At 41.7% G+C, this 16,573-nt stretch overlaps 1 protein-coding gene across 1 annotated transcript; it reads right to left on the bottom strand.

Moving 5' to 3' along the window:
* Positions 1-5,341: 5,341 nt before the first annotated feature.
* LOC121295310 (actin, cytoplasmic type 5) lies at positions 5,342-9,804 on the bottom strand. Its single transcript, XM_041219786.1, has 6 exons — positions 9,699-9,804; positions 8,047-8,174; positions 7,615-7,854; positions 6,507-6,945; positions 6,232-6,413; positions 5,342-6,009 (listed from the first exon to the last, which is right to left on the bottom strand). Exons 2-6 carry the CDS (start codon positions 8,170-8,172, stop codon positions 5,866-5,868), a joined length of 1,131 nt encoding a protein of 376 aa, XP_041075720.1. The 5' UTR covers positions 8,173-8,174; positions 9,699-9,804; the 3' UTR covers positions 5,342-5,865.
* Positions 9,805-16,573: the final 6,769 nt, after the last annotated feature.

Genomic DNA, 16,573 nt, shown 5'->3' with positions numbered 1-16,573 from the left:
TGTGGGGTAGGCTCTGTGAGTTTGCAGTCTGATTAACGTGGGGGGTGGGGGGGCAGGCAGTGATGTGACCTGGGGTGGGCTGGGGCAGGTGCTGTAGCAAACTTCCAGGACCTAGGCTGTGCTTACATGGAAATATAAGGGAAGACCATGGCTGCAGAGGCATCAGTGAATTTATACAATAACAGCAGAACGCTGGTCTCTAGCGAGCTGTATAGACCTGAATAGTATCAGGGAGTTCCACACGCTAGCTTTATTGTCAAGCACTTTAGATTCAGGTGGGGATTTTTTGTTCCCTTCCTGATTTTTCTTTGCTTCAGAACTTGTGACGCTTGGTGTTTTGGAATCTACTTCAACATGTCTTTGAAAGGAACAGCTCAATCAGATTTACTGTGGAGAGCAGCGAGGGCCACACCCACCCACCTATCCTTAGACCAACAATCAGCTCTGAGTTTCACGCAAGTTAATTAATCCGTTGCCCGGGTTATCAATCTCGCAATACATGGAGTGACCCGGGCTCCCCGAGTGACTGCTAGTGAGTCTTGATTTATGGCAGGGCGGCCGGGAGGCAGTGTCAAACGCCAGGGCAACACAAACACAGCTACACTTGTGCCGCTGCCTCTGAGTGTCATCTCCACGCAGCACAATGCCTGGGATTCAGGGCCAGAGGGCAGCAATGGCAGTGGCAGGAAATGAACGCCCGCCGCAGAGCTGCACTGCCCCTGGCATGGACAGCCTGCTGTTTCTTTACATGTTTGTCTGTTTATTTATTGATGACAAGACCTGTTGAGCATGCCTGGGCACTTTAATATGCATCTTAAGTTAAGCATGGTATAAAACATGGTAAAGTCTGGAACCTATTTACCATGGGCAGTCTGCCTTTGAAAATGAACAAATGTCTACAGTACTATTTACAAAACTTAGTACAGCTATGGTCAACATTTTTCCATCATCCTATAGAATTAACTCATTCTGCTTCACAAAGTCAAATAAAACCTGTTGAATAATGTTACCTTAAGATGTCGAATTACATATCGCTTTCTAGTTTTTTAACTTTTGGGCACAGCTGAACAGCACTGAATAGCAGGTGAAACAAATATGAACACTTCCTGCGTGACATCACGAAGACAGTCACAGGTTTGGTTTGTTCATCTGAAAAGTGCAGGACATGGGTAGAAATGTGCTCACTCTGTGCTGGCAAGACTGGTGGGGGAGTCAGCGTAGGTATAAAACTGCATGAGGTAATGCAATTGTACCAGGTAGTATTAATGCAGTGAGTCATGTGTCTTCTTCCCCATTGGAAACTCTCAGATGCTTACTGGGAAGCAGGCTGGTGATTAATCTTGTGGCACGGCAATCTTAAGTCTCCCTGCCAGGTCTGAGTGAGTGAGTGTGTGTGGGTGTGGAGTAGGTCTCTCCAGGCACTGCGTGATGGATGCAAGACACCCTCCCCCATCCCAGCACTATAATCCCAGCCACTAGCACTGTATTCGTCTACTTAACAATCTCATGTACCGTGAGCAATTTGAGCATCGCTCGCCTCGGAGTGGGAAAACACTTCAGATTTTCCTTTTCCCCAGTCAAAAGGGATGACAGACCTGGTTTACTAAGGTCTTGCTCAAGCATAAAGCTCTTCTATAAGGATGGAAATAAGACTCTCATTGGATAGCAGTGTTCCCATTCCAGGTTTTAATAAGAGCTTGCTGAGCCCCAGTGAAGAGGCAGCAAGCTCAGGGGTGTCAAAAACAATGAAATGAACAGTCAGCTGACAAATAGAGGCAGTGGGAGACATGTGGACAGACAGACAGGCAGACAGATCAGCACAGAGACATGGGAAGACATACAGCTAGATATAGAAACTCTGGAGGACAGACAAGGCAATAGAATTGAATTAAATAAACAGACAAGAAATATGGACACTGGCCAATAGATGTGAAGAAAGACATTTAGACAGACATACAGAGAGACAGACCAACAGACCAGCAGACAAATATGTAGACAAACATACAGTTTAGGGGGAGACAGATAGATAGATAGATAGATAGATAGATAGATAGATAGATAGATAGATAGATAGATAGATACAGTAGACCGACAGACAGACAGACAAATAGATAGATAGATAGATAGATAGATAGATAGATAGACAGACAGATAGGTAGATAGATAGATAGATAGATAGATAGATAGATAGATAGACAGATAGATAGATAGATAGATAGATAGATAGATAGATAGATAGATAGATAGATAGATTGATTAGAAGATTCCAGAAGAACAATTATGAGTGCCTCATCCAACATCAGTTTTAAGTGGCCCAAACCACATTTAATTAACTTTATATTAATGATAGTATGTTTTAATGAATTAAAGGTCATTTGAATGTTAAAAGACTCCAGCTTACATCTATCACCAGCAAGCCACGGGTAAAAGGAGTTTAACAGCTCCAGCGCTCACTTTGAATATTATTCCTGCTCAGTTTGTAGACAGCAAACGAGATGCATTGCAGACTAAATTAATCCATTCAATTAGTCACTGCAGGTCTTAACAGAATCAGTACATTCAAATTTACAATTACAATAAACACAGAAGAAAAAAAAAAACCTTAATGACTCCTCTGATTTAAAAAAAAAAGAATTCATCATTGTTACTAATAATAACTAGAACCATGGCATAGAATGTAATAGGAATGATTTACTGTAATTGGGTTTCTTCACTGATAACTAACTCCACGTTTTTTACATTTGATATGAAATGTAGTTTATTATTATTTCTGAATTAGGAAGGATTTGTAAATGTTTCTTCAATAATTTTCATGTTGAACCGTGCTGTTGAGTTTACTCTATTCTACACGCATGTTTACCGGTAGTGTTCCGAATAGCTACATTATTCGGTACTCTATTGAATAAGCTGCTTATGTTACACGTAATATTGAGCTCTCTAGTGTCTCGGAATGCTTTTGAAATTTGTGATACAATACTGTCTGCCGTTGTGTAATATGCCTGCTCTCAGATCCCAGGACTGACTGATTTGTAAGCGTCTCTGATCACAAGTGCTGCGCTATTGTATTGCTGTGCGCCGTGCAACTGACTCCAGAGACGTGACTCAGTGGTAACACTATGCCCCACACGCTCACACACAGACCTATATAGAGAGAGAGATTATATTGATGATTATCTTTACCTATAATCAAATGACCTCCCCAGATTGTTTCCATTAATCTAAGGTGGCAATAAGCTCCTGCAGTGTATCTGTCTGTGTGTTGTAATGCACGGTGGCAGCACAGTTAATATCATATGTAATAATCCTGTTTTTAAAGGAGATCGTATAGGTGGTGTTAAGATATGTGGAGTATAATGTCAGCTCGGCGCCGCTTCCACGCATTGGCAGATTGATGCGGGGTGGCGAGCCCAGGGCAGTGGGATCGTTCCGCCTGATGAGAACAAGGGACGGGGCGGGGCTGTGGGTGAGCCCGCACAGCCAATCACAGGCGTCATCTAATACGACACCCCACGTGGGGCCAGGCGGCAACCAGCCCATTGAGTGGCCTTCTACCAATCAGATTCGCTCTCGATTCTGTTCGGATTTTTAACCCCAACCTGGCACCCAGAGAATGCCCATAAAGACTTTTATTCCTAAAATTCAGTTTGCTGATAAAAGCCACGAGTGACATATCCACGTTTGGGGTCAGAAGACGTGAAAGAGGCCTCACGGGCTCAATCAGAAGTATAATGTTTTCAATAATTTGATTTATAAATGTTAAGAAATCATTTTAAAAAATGCAATGAACGAGTCACGACGAAGAGGTTACTCTTCAGTTTAGGTTTATGTTAAGAATATTCTTCAACCTCATTCTCATACCTACAATTTATGTGTCTCATATAAGACCAAATCTACATGTATAAAAATGGACCTTGATAAATGTCACTTCTACTTGAATACCGTACTGGAAAATTCCAGATGAATTACTTTGCATGTTACATATTATTATTATTATTATTATTATTATTATTATTATTATTATTATTATTTGTTTCCGAGTTTGTAATTATGATCTTGGGTTTTTAAATGTTCACCCTTCCCAACGTTTTTTTTTTTAATGTTGTGTAGGCTTCCATAGAGACATTAAACTATTATTTGCTAAGCGCTGTTCACGAATAGGGGGATGGGGTGGTGTGACGGTAGAGTTAACAGGGTGGGTTACCATAATACAATGTCGCCCCCTAGCAGTCATTGCTGCGAAGTGCAAGTGAAAAAAAAAATTGAACGCACGGCTATGCTTATAAATGAGAAGACAAGGAGCTCCACAGAGGATGACATAACAGTATGTCTACACTTATCGCCAAAAGGTGCACTAGCCTCTTGTGAAATGTTATCTGGCAGTTACATTATTGAAAACATCAGGCGGGCCACCGAGGTGTATCAATTTGCTAAATATACCGAAGATTTGCAATCGTATTCTAGGCATTCTTGCAAGCTATTGCTTTAAAGGTATCTCTACATCTATATATTTAGCAAACAATAGTATTAGAGTATCAGAAAGGTACGCATGTTTCCGGCACGTCAGTTAAACACAATACCATCAGAATGTCTGGAAATAATCTGCACGTATTGTTCAGTTATCTCCAGTATTTAACACATGCTGGCTACTATAATGCTACGGGGTGCATTCGTGGAAAAACAGTTGCAGTCTAAACGTTTGCCATAGAACTCATTAGCTTTCTTTTAGTATTTCTAATTACACCTTACACGCCTAGACTTGTGTGTGCACGTGTATTGCTATTTGAATATGCACGTTGTGTCAACAAGGGTTTGTTTTGAAAATTTTTAAGTCTCTGCTGCCATCTGGTGGACAATTTCCAACACTACCAGAGTCGAACTTCATATAGCGCAATAGAGCCCATGAAACTGTAGCCTTATTTTTAAAGTCACAGCTTAAGTAAGCACCTGTGCCTATATGTATATGGTGGTGTTGGAAGCATACTAGCCCAAATAAGAACAGTTGAAGACCATGAAAGACATCTGTGCAGCCAGTTAAAGCTGTACTTGTGATTAAGGTTTCAAAATGCCTTTATAATAAGGACATTGACTAGTTTGTCACTCCATTGTTACTAGATGGGACTGGTTTATAAGTATGCCTGAAGAGTTCTCGTATTATGTAGGATGTTGTATTTTAATGCAAGATGTGCTCATTTACAAGGATGAGCAAAGCTGCTCAACTGAATTTCAGCCCAAGTAACTGTGGACTTCATACCAGAGCCATAGTTACGCCAATTTCATAATGAGAAATGAGTCTGCTTGAAGTAATTAAGATGTCCAAGGTAAAAATAAAAATACCAACAAGTACATTTACTGCATTTATTTCTTACAGAGAAACTTGGGTTATACAACACCAGGATGTGTTACATTTTGGTTTTCTACAGTCATGTGAAAATGAACATTAAGGCAGCGTACACAATTTCTTTACATAAATTAAACTGATGCATTATAAAAAATAAAAAAGTACATGTTTCAATGCAAAGTTTTGCAACTCAAGTTTTGAAATCACCCCATAGGGCATTTACTGGGGAACAGGAAAATAACTGAAGAGCAAAAGGGAGGTAAGAAAAAAAAATCTGGGGAGGTAAGGCTTGAATGTGATGTTTTCTGAAACCCTTGCGGTAGACAAGTGACAATTCGACAGTGCTGTTTCTTGAAATTCACCTTTAACACTTCTCATGCTAGCTTTCTGAAAAGGATGGTTCATACAGACTTAGTTTTTCTTCCAGTTTCATGAGGCCAGCATAAGCATGAACTTGCCTAAGCAAATTCTTACTTGAACATTTCTGAAAGTCATGCAGCAAAAGCTAGCATCTGACTGCAGTCCACTTAGAAGCATTTACGGTGGACAATGGAGGGGCCGGACTCGTCATATTCCTGCTTGCTGATCCACATCTGCTGGAAGGTGGACAGAGAAGCCAGGATAGAGCCACCAATCCAGACTGAGTATTTACGCTCAGGTGGGGCGATGATCTAGAAAAAAAAAAACCACAACACCGCACACATTAATACACAAATGTAAAAGGTAGTTAGTTGGCACACCACCCAAGTACCTCCAAGCCCAGCTAAACCTCAGAAATGAATCTAAAGCCCTATCCACCTTCAGAAAAAACTGGCATCTAGTTCATACTTCGAAACAGGGAAGCAAATCATGCCAACCCTCAAGATGGTTTTGGGATGCTACACTGAACCTACCTTGATTTTCATGGTGCTGGGGGCCAGGGCTGTGATTTCTTTCTGCATTCGGTCAGCAATGCCAGGGTACATGGTGGTACCTCCAGACAGTACTGTGTTGGCATACAGGTCCTTACGGATGTCCACATCACACTTCATGATGGAGTTGAAGGTTGTTTCGTGGATACCACAGGATTCCATACCTGAGAAAAGATGTTAATGTTACAACTCAGAGCCTATTAATGCTGAAAGGCCTACACTAGATAATGTGGCACAAACTGCAAGCAGTCACCTACCCAGAAAAGAAGGCTGGAAGAGTGCCTCGGGACAGCGGAACCTCTCATTGCCGATGGTGATGACCTGACCGTCGGGCAGCTCGTAGCTCTTCTCCAGGGAGGAAGAGGAGGCAGCAGTGGCCATCTCCTGCTCAAAGTCAAGCGCCACATAGCAGAGCTTCTCCTTGATGTCACGCACGATTTCTCTCTCAGCCGTGGTGGTGAAGCTGTAGCCACGCTCTGTCAGGATCTTCATGAGGTAGTCGGTGAGGTCACGGCCAGCCAGATCCAGACGGAGGATGGCGTGGGGCAGGGCATACCCCTCGTAGATGGGGACTGTGTGGGTGACACCATCACCGGAATCCATGACGATACCAGTGGTTCTACCGGAGGCATACAGGGACAGCACGGCCTGGATGGCAACGTACATAGCTGGGGTGTTGAAGGTCTCAAACATGATCTGCAGACAGGGAGAGAATGTGGTATGAGAAGTTTGCTAGTGCTTGGGGATGACTATTGGATACAGGTTAGCTCAGTTAATGTGTGCTCATGGTCATCAACATGCTTTATTTAACACCCCCCCCAAAAAAATAAGACTAATGAAAAGTCAAAAACACTGCATCAGTGGAGAAATCACTCCACCTGCAAGACCTTAGGCTGGGAGAGGTTTAGTTTCACCTAGTGTTTGTTAACAAAAGCCCATGACAATTACAGAAGCAAAATCATTCTGACCATGACAAGTTTAAAAACGCAAAGGTTCCAGCTCAAAGTCTAGCCACACAAAAAAAAAATCTACCTTTAGTAGTTGTTAGAACAAGTTCTTGTCATGCTAAACTAAAGGAACTTCAAATGACATGCAAAACATGCCAGCAGATGAATAAGACAGAAAAGATGAAGAAACCTGAAGGACTTCAAGGGACAGATAGATGCAGAAAAGAAACCTGTAAAGTGTTGGGAAAAACAAAAGAAAATGAGTTACAGCTAACAGCAACACAAGACAGATGGCTTGAAACTAGGTTGGGGTTTAAATGGTGACAGGTTCCCACATACAGAAGATTCACATCTGTACATGTACCTAGGACAAGTCAATAGAGGAATCCTGCGAGGACTGTATTGTGGCGAGGATTACCTGGGTCATTTTCTCTCTGTTGGCCTTGGGGTTCAGTGGGGCCTCTGTCAGCAGAACTGGGTGCTCTTCAGGGGCCACACGAAGCTCGTTGTAAAAGGTGTGATGCCAGATCTTCTCCATGTCATCCCAGTTAGTAACAATGCCGTGCTCAATGGGGTATTTCAGGGTCAGGATACCCCTCTTGCTCTGGGCCTCATCACCCACATAACTGTCCTTCTGGCCCATGCCCACCATCACACCCTGGAACACAAGGGAACAGTTAAGTTAATGTTCATCCGCTGTGTAGAGACAAAGCAGAGAGAGCGCTTCCTCAGCCATATACGACATATCTGCAAAACCAAAAAACAGTCTAGCAAAAAAGGTGTAATGCTGGAGTAGCAAGGCAGACTTGTACCAGAGTTTAAGAAAACCATGAGAAGTTACATTACACACCTGATGTCTGGGACGTCCCACGATTGAGGGGAACACTGCACGAGGAGCATCATCTCCAGCAAAACCAGCTTTGCACATACCAGAGCCATTGTCAACGACGAGGGCGGCAATCTCTTCATCTGCCATTTCTGTAAGCAGAGAAAAACAAACATTCATAGGGACGCTGAAAAATATTTGAAGTTAGGCTACTAGCTTTAAAACGACTAACAAAAAAACAGGTCACACTACTTCAAACACTTCATGCAGGTTCGGGTGACTTACACAGCTTTTAAGAGGTGTAGAGTCAAAGCCGTTTCAACGATACAAAAAGTTAAAGCAAATCTGTTTCACTAAAACACGATGCTTGAGCGGACTCTGGAGAGACCGTTATCAACCCCACCCTCCCACGGTTCCTGGTTTGAATCTGACAGTTTACGTCATACCATCCGCGAGCCAATCAGCGGGCCCCTGTCCATTTAAGGAGAAAGCCGAGGACCGCACCCACTATCCGAACTTAATTCATAAAAAACACGCTTAACGAAACAAGCCGCTGATGCAACTGGATACCAAAGTTACCAATGGTTGCAAACGATAAAAAAAAGTGCAAAACAGTGATACAACTGCTCTCCGAGCCATTAGTATTGCACCAGACCCCTTGCACTAAAATTGATATAACCCTATATTACAACGTACAAGGAGACTACCAATGCATGTATCATTTAAATAATATGCCACTTAGATTAAAGTTTAACCGGTACACTGCAGGACGGGCTGTCCGTTTCCACGGTGAAATCCACCCTGACGACTTGACTAGACGATTCTGCAAAATCTCCCTTCCGCTCTAGAGGCGCTAGTGTCCGCTTGAAGTATTGCAAGCCCCATTGTTTTACAATCCGAACGCCTCCATCGACAACCGCACCCAAACCGACACAAAAGGATTTGTAATTGTAAAGCCAACATCTGTTAACGTTTCACCAACCGAAGTGACTTTAACACAGGCAAGCAATTACAGAAACCCAACGCAAGATCTCAATACAACAAAGCGAAAAGCCGGCCGACGACCCCTCCCATTCGCCCAAAAGAAACGACAAGGTTAATTATAGAACTAACCGGTCATCTGAAGATCATGCAATACATAAATGCAGTTTTACACATTTAAAAATGACACCAAAACTGCTTCAGGAAAATCTAGGTCACGGCTTCTTTGCACCACGATAAAGCGAGTATTCATGCGTCCCCTCCACCCCCCGTGCCCCTTTTCGATTTGGTTTAACATTCTCTGGATTTATCAAGAGATAAACCCGAACCACCCAACCCATCAAGCTGTTAAAGCATAGCCTAAAACTAAATACAGCTTTGTCTGCAAATAGAGGCAGCGATACGGTTACCACCACACGCGGCTATAACAGGATCATTTAATATTACATATATATTAGTTTCTTGCACTCCACGTTAACCCCGACACACAATTGGAACAGAAAATAAAAAATACCCATACAGACACAAACAAAAATACTTATATAAAAAAAAATATATATAAAAGTCGGTCATTTAAACCGCGTAGAATCTTACGACTACGCAACGTTCTCACATACCAACCCCCAGAAAAAGTACTCTACCGGCAGTTAACGTTCATAACACCGTATTACTGTAATTCTTTAAATAATTATTACCTGTGTAAGGAGTTTCCGAATGCTAAACCAGGTTGAATACTGTAACGATGCTGTCGCTTCCAATGCCGCCGGCTGACTAAAGTCAAGACAACCTTCGGTATCCTTTTTTAATCCAACAGCAACTGTCGAGTCCCTCCCTCCGCGCGCGCAGAACATAGCCATATATGGGCATCTTTCAGAAAACGGGACTGGGATTGGCTGCTTAGCTGCATGCGCTCGCGGGTTCAGCGCGGCAGAAGGCTGAGAGAGGGAGGGAGAGAGAGGGGGTGGAGCGAGTGTTAGTGGGAGCGGCTATGTCACGCCCAGACCACGCCCCCCCCTAATTCAGCTATGGCGCGCTGACCTGACCGTATGTACACAGGTACAGAAAAGTGTTGATAGCTCTGAATTCAAAGCAAGAGCTTTCACCTAAAGCACAGCATGCATTTTTCTTGTTACACATTATGGACTACATTAACTCAGTTTCAGGGCAAAGTTTACAGAAGTCAATTTGCAGTCTAAGTTGTTGTTCCTTCCAATTGGTTTCTTTTTGTGTGCTATTCAAAATTGGGCGCTAAAAGTTTGTTTTCCTTGTAGAAAAAATAAATAAATAATGGAAACATAACTTTGTTAATTTGGACCATCTTATAATGCGTATGGTGCTGAGACTACATTTGAGATAATGTTTTGGTGGTCTGGGAAGTAGGTACCCCTGTTTCATACCCAGTCTGATACACCCACTGTACTGCTCTTCCAAAACTAGAATACATACATTTCTTTATTGGTATACAAGTTATAACAATATCCATTTTTCATTACAAAAAGTACACTTAATAACAGATCTGAAAGCGAATACATGGTAGCTCAATTATAAAAGGGAGAACACCGTTTATAAAGATTGTGTTTTCTCTCTGCACAGGTTATGCTGCAGTTGGAAACCCCCCTCCTGTGTGAAGGAGACCTGTCAGTCACCAAGCAACAAGATGTTTTACCATAATGGGACACCTGGCATTACTGTTGCATCTACCTGCTGCTAGCCATCCTTCAAGCATACTTGTAAAGAATTGTGAAGCCCATAGGGGTATTGTAAAGCACATTAAAAATGTATATTTACCATGGTAAACTATGGTATAGTATAACCATGGGTAAAATTGCAAAATTACCATGCACATGTCCCTTTGTAAACTTTAACAGGGACTTTTTTAGTATAGAGAAAAGGGGAAGCTAGGTACAGTATCAATAAGCCTTTTATCTCAGGATCCAGGGAATTACCTTCATAACCTGGCAACCTCCATATAAGGTGCTCTGGCCTGTGAATGCCTGCAGTTTCAACAGTTTTGCAATCTGTGTGATAACAGTTTATTACCTAAACCTTGACACTTTCAAATTCCACTTGAGCAAGAGCTCTGGTACAACATGATCCCAAGCATCAGTCACTTCCTTTCAAGCGGCTGACTCCTCTCTCAGCTGGAACACACTCAGCACAAGCAACACATGGTAGGAAACGAGGGAGTGTGGCTAAGTTAGCCTTACTTGGGTAAATAGACTCTTAACTCATGTCCGGCTGTAAAATCGGTTGGATGCACTGATAACAAGGAATGCATGTTGGCAAGCTGACCTATAAGCACTTTATAAAGCTTGCAGGAATAGTATACCAAAGCAGCAGGGTTCCTGCCACAGAAAAGCCACAGAAAAGCACAAAGATTGAAAATGAAGTTCTGATGTGAAGACAGCTGGGTGACCTGTATTTGTCTGGCTTTTCGGTAATGTAAAGCATGGTAAAATGAGGGTAAAGGACAGCGTCACAAAGAAAGCACAATGCAAATAAAAATGAGGCACGGTACAGTAAACGCCCAACTTCTGACCAGCTCTCCATGAAGACTATTTTAGTCAGTCCCTTTGGTGGTCATCATAAAGGAATTCCTAGAATATAAACACTGGCAAACCAGTGAGGCAGTTCATGACTTTATTTGGTCCTCTCTGACCTCAGGTTGTCCCCAGGATTCACAGAACACGAAACAAAGTGTTCAGACTTGGAACACAGGCACAGAGAATTCAGTACAGACATGGGACTGTGAGGCAGCTATACAACCCAGTGCCACTGAAATGTGTAGTCCTGCTAAGTAAATCTGGACTAGCTATCTCACCTGCTTCTCAGTGCTACAGGAGAACAAAGTGTCACTCCAGTGACAAGTTAAATGAGTGTGGTGTACTTAACATAACACATCACAAAACATATATCGTAAATTTTACTGTCAGTCAAAAGATGCTTAAAACAAGAAAAGCCCTGTTTTAATGATTTGACATTATGAACTTTTTTGTGTTGATAGGTGGCAAAAACTCCTAATTAAATCAATTTTGATTCCATGTTGTAACACAATAAAATGTGGAAAAGTCCAAGGGGAGGGAATACTTTTGAGAGCCACTGTAAACACGAGGGTGGATCGATACAATAGAACCAGCTATATTTTGTACAATAACGCTTCAGTACACACCTAGAGAAAATTACCTTTTACAAACACGCACACACGCACACACGCACAGACACATGCACACACGCACACACGCACACGCACGCACACATGCACACATGCACACACACTACAAGATTTTATTAAGCACAAGTGTACAATAGCTAACCAAAATGAAGGTGTAGTGTTTTATCAATAAAGATTTTATTCTACTTAATCTGTCTCCTGTTCCGACTTTTTAAATCCCATTGATGCTTATCTTCAATGGAGATAATGTATGACTCACCTTTGCTGTGAGGAACTGAGCGGCTGACTTCGAGTCAGCGAGCTTCACGATTCACATTTACACATTTACTGACTGTTTTCTTGTGCCTTTCTTTTTTTCCAAGTGGGTTAATTATTTACTTCACTTTGCAGGATACAACGCACATTTAAAAAACCCTGTGTGTTAAGATTCATTAAAAATGTTCTGCGATTTTGAAGGTTTCTAAAACATTAAGGACTGGGATCAGATCAGCAGTACAGTGGTTAGAGCTGAGGGACTGGGAGCTCTGATGTCATAGCAGCAACAACACTGCCAATAATAACCATCATCACACGAACAACAGTCAACTGCCCTTTACATTTGAATGCCGTATTCATGCAAAAACACTTTTTTTGGAGGGCTTAAAAAAAGAGTATCCCTTTCAGAGAGTATTTATTCATGTTCCCTGGCCTTCCTAATAACCACACTGGGGCCCCTTAATCTGGGTATGAATGAAGAGGAAGCAGGTTTCCAAGCCCAGGCAGCAGCATTGATCATACTGTAACCCTTTCTTTAATAAACGGTAAGCAGCTCCTGCCAGCCTGCATGTGGGAGCGTTGTGAACAGAGTGAGAGAATGGGTGAAGCTGTGAGACAAGGCGGGGTTAGTGCCCAGAGGCGCTGAGACTAGTGAAAGAAAAGAACAAAAAAAAAAATCCTTTCCAACCCATATTTCCATATTTGGTCATTTTGAGATTTAAACTGGGGAGTGTCTAAATTGCAGGTCTCTGTGTCTGAGTTAGGAAAGAAAGAACAGCGAAATCAGGCTGTGTCTGAAACTGTGACTAGCCACTCCAGGGTGTGGAGCGAGGACTGGCTGCACTAGCATTGTTATTTAATAATCATGGCAGCAGCTTCATTTGTGTTTCTGGGTGCAGTCAATGCCAGGACCTGATAATACATTTTATGGCGTGGGTGATGCTGTCACATTGCAAAGACACAGGTGCAACAATGGAAGATTTTAAAATACATTCTGTAAGAAAGCATATCTGCAGTGTTAAACACTCCATACAAATAATACATCTTTTTTTTAAAGAAAAGTTATCTTATTTGGGAGCCGCGCTTCTAATTTAAAATTATTTAATATATATATATATATTATATATATTATATAATATATATATATAATATATTATAGATATATATAATTACTTTAAAATCACGAAAAGAACAAGATTTTGTATATAAAATATATAAATCATTTCAAATATATAACAGTGCTTGCTTAAGATATTCAGTAAAGCTCAAATTAAATTTTATTGTATCAAACAGACTTTTTAGACGCAAAACACGTTGACACATGCTTCCTGCCAAAATGGTTTCAGTTCTGTTTTCCTGAATGTCTAACCTGGGTCTGTGAAACCAACCTTTAAAGTTGGGTAGAAAACCCCTGGGTGTTATGCTAGAGAGTGAGAGAGTTGTCTCCCAGTATTCCAGATGGACCCTCTATGATGTTTGTTTATCCAAACTGCACCATGTCATGTTATAGGAGGATAACTGGATAATAGGATCTGGAATCCCAATGAATGTGAATTGCAAACAGATTCCACTTGTCATATCATAAGGTACTGTGATTAAAGGGAATGTGGCTCTTATTCGAGGCAATGTCCTCTCTAGATGCCCAGCTGAGATCTAGCTACAGTCGTTATGCATGGCCTATCTACGGTAGACAAACATCATAACAAGACGTCCCCAAAAAAACTTAGAAGACACTGACCAGGAATTCTTGTTGAAACATTGAAGCAGAACAGGACTGGAATCCACAAAGTTTTTGTTAAGATAGATATTTTTTTCTTAAGTAAGATTTTTTCTTAAGTTCTATTCATGAAGGATGACAATAGAATTCTTGTCTACGAAATTCTTAAGAAATTCTCAAGCCGTTACCAAGGAATTTAATAACCCGTTACCAAGGAAGCTTTACCATTACCAAGGAAGCTAAACTAGCTAATATTGAGATGTTGAAGCAGAACAGAGCTGCAGCAGAGCCACCCTAACCGTAAACACACACACTGCATGCTGGCATCCAGGGTTAAAAACTGGTTTCACAGATTCAGGTTACACCAAAATAAAGCCCTTTTTTGTGTTATTAGCTAGTTTAGTTTCCTTGGTAACAGTAAAGCTTCCTTGGTAACGGGTTATGAACATAATATGTGACTCAAACCCTGCTGTAGTTATTGTTTGAATAGCCCATTCCCAACCTTGTACCATGGTTTTTGGTTTTAGTGTAATTGGTGTTTATTCCCTGTCAAAATGGTTATTTGGAACAAATAGCTTTGAGAATATAGCACCTCAGTCTAGGGTAAAACGACTCCTGCGCTGTAAGTGTACTCCATTGAGGTAATATAATACATGATTAATGTCCCTGACCCTGACTGCTGGTTTGGGGCGACCCTAAATCTTCTCCCCCATCAGCGTATTGTGTGTCTGAGTGTGTGTGTGGGTTGGGTAATGAGCTGTTCAGGTATTACCCCCCACATGGTATGTGTGTGTGTGTGTGCGTGTGTGTGTGTGTGTGTGTGTGTGTGTATGCGTGCGCGCACATGTGTGCGTGTGTGTCTGTGTGTGTGTGTTGCGCTAGCTCCCCAGCCTGGTGCATGTTGGGGTTGTGAAAGCATGGTAAAGCATAGGGAAGCATTGCAAAATAATGGCCAGGTATGGGAAAGCATATTGAAAAGCATGGCAAACCAGGGTAAACTATGGTAAATGCACAGTATAACCATGGGAAAAGCAAGGTCAAAAATACCATGCACAAATATTTGGTAAACTTGTATAAGGATGGTTGCACCCCGTAGTTTGCTGTATTCAGGGAATGCAGTTGGGTGTGTGAGTCACTGCTGTGCAGCAGGAAGTAGGCATTTGTTGTTGTTTTCAGTGTACAGTGGATGCCAATCTCTTGTACTTGAAAGGAACAGGATCAGCAGCCCTGCAGACTTGAGTTTTCTGTTTACCTCCAGGATTTTAATGCTGTGTTTTCTGTTCAAGAGGAGTATTTCTAAAAGGGTTCTAGTGACTGTTGTTTATTTGTTTTCGTTGTGCAATCGTACTGGTGTCATGAATATCAATATGTGATTGAGTCTAACAAATGGGAATGTGTTAACAATTGTCAAATTCAAAGCAAGTTGCATTAAGACAGCATTTTAAGACAGATATTGTGTTGATAAGGTACACTGAGACCAGACTTAAAAACTATTTTCATATGTTATCACTAAAAACATTACAAACAGCTCTCCTTGTTAGGTTTGACATGCTTTTTTTTTTTTTTTTACCTACAGTTCAGTTCTACTCTATAGATTAAATGTTGCTTTGGTGCTCAATTGCTTTCTGTCCTTTATGCCAGACTCAGTCTAGTGGTACCAGAAAGTTTAACTTGAATATGAAGGATTGTATTTGAAAACAACAAAACTAGCAAAGAACCAATAGATTACCAGGGAGTATGAAAGCGGGGCACGTGACAATGTTGCTCATAGACTCTTGCAGGGGTGGGGGGTGTCACCACTGCTGCCATGCGACCACACAGCAGCTGTCGTCCCCATCCCCTGTCCCCCCCAGCAGCAGAAACCAAGCCATGACACACCTGTTACTGGACAGTCAGGGTAGCTTTGCTCTGTGCGCTTCCAGGCTGCGAGCAAAACTAAAGCACAGCCTGGCACTCTTTCACACTGAATAATCCAAACATTTTTTTTTTTTTATTTGTAATGTAGATTTGACCACCTGCAATCAGACAGAATTGAACACACACACACTGGTTTCATTAAGGGACATCTGCTGTGGTTGTTGATTTTTGAAAAACAGATATTGTCCCATTTTGGGCTCTTATAAAAGGGTGCCTCAGTATACCCAAGTAAGCGTTTGAACGTCTCTGGAAAGGGGAAGTGCTCCCTGTGACAGTAATAAGAAAGCACTGAGATACTGTATAACTAGCCTGTGGATTTCAATCTGACAGGTTGCAACAAGACCAACCTTTGAACTGTGTCTTTAAGGGCTTATGATGCAGTTGGAGTGGGGAGATGGTTTTTGCAGAGTCAAGAGATTCTGTAGAAATGTTAAGCTTGAAAGAAGATTAAGAGGCATGTTCATGCAGCTGTAGCACAGCAGCTATTACACGGTACAGCAGAGCAATGC

This window comes from Polyodon spathula, chromosome 20, assembly GCF_017654505.1.
Source record: "Polyodon spathula isolate WHYD16114869_AA chromosome 20, ASM1765450v1, whole genome shotgun sequence".
Classification (NCBI taxonomy): Eukaryota; Metazoa; Chordata; class Actinopteri; order Acipenseriformes; family Polyodontidae; genus Polyodon; species Polyodon spathula.
This window is presented reverse-complemented; position numbering and strand designations above follow the sequence as displayed.

Coding starts and splice junctions, on each gene's coding strand:
- LOC121295310 (XM_041219786.1), bottom strand. CDS start 8,172: ATGGCAGATGAAGAGATTGCCGCCCTCGTCGTTGACAATGGCTCTGGT. Junction 6,414..6,506: donor CTTCCAGCCTTCTTTTCTGG/GTAGGTGACTGC, acceptor ATCTTTTCTCAG/GTATGGAATCCTGTGGTATC. Junction 6,010..6,231: donor CCAGCACCATGAAAATCAAG/GTAGGTTCAGTG, acceptor TTTTTTTTCTAG/ATCATCGCCCCACCTGAGCG.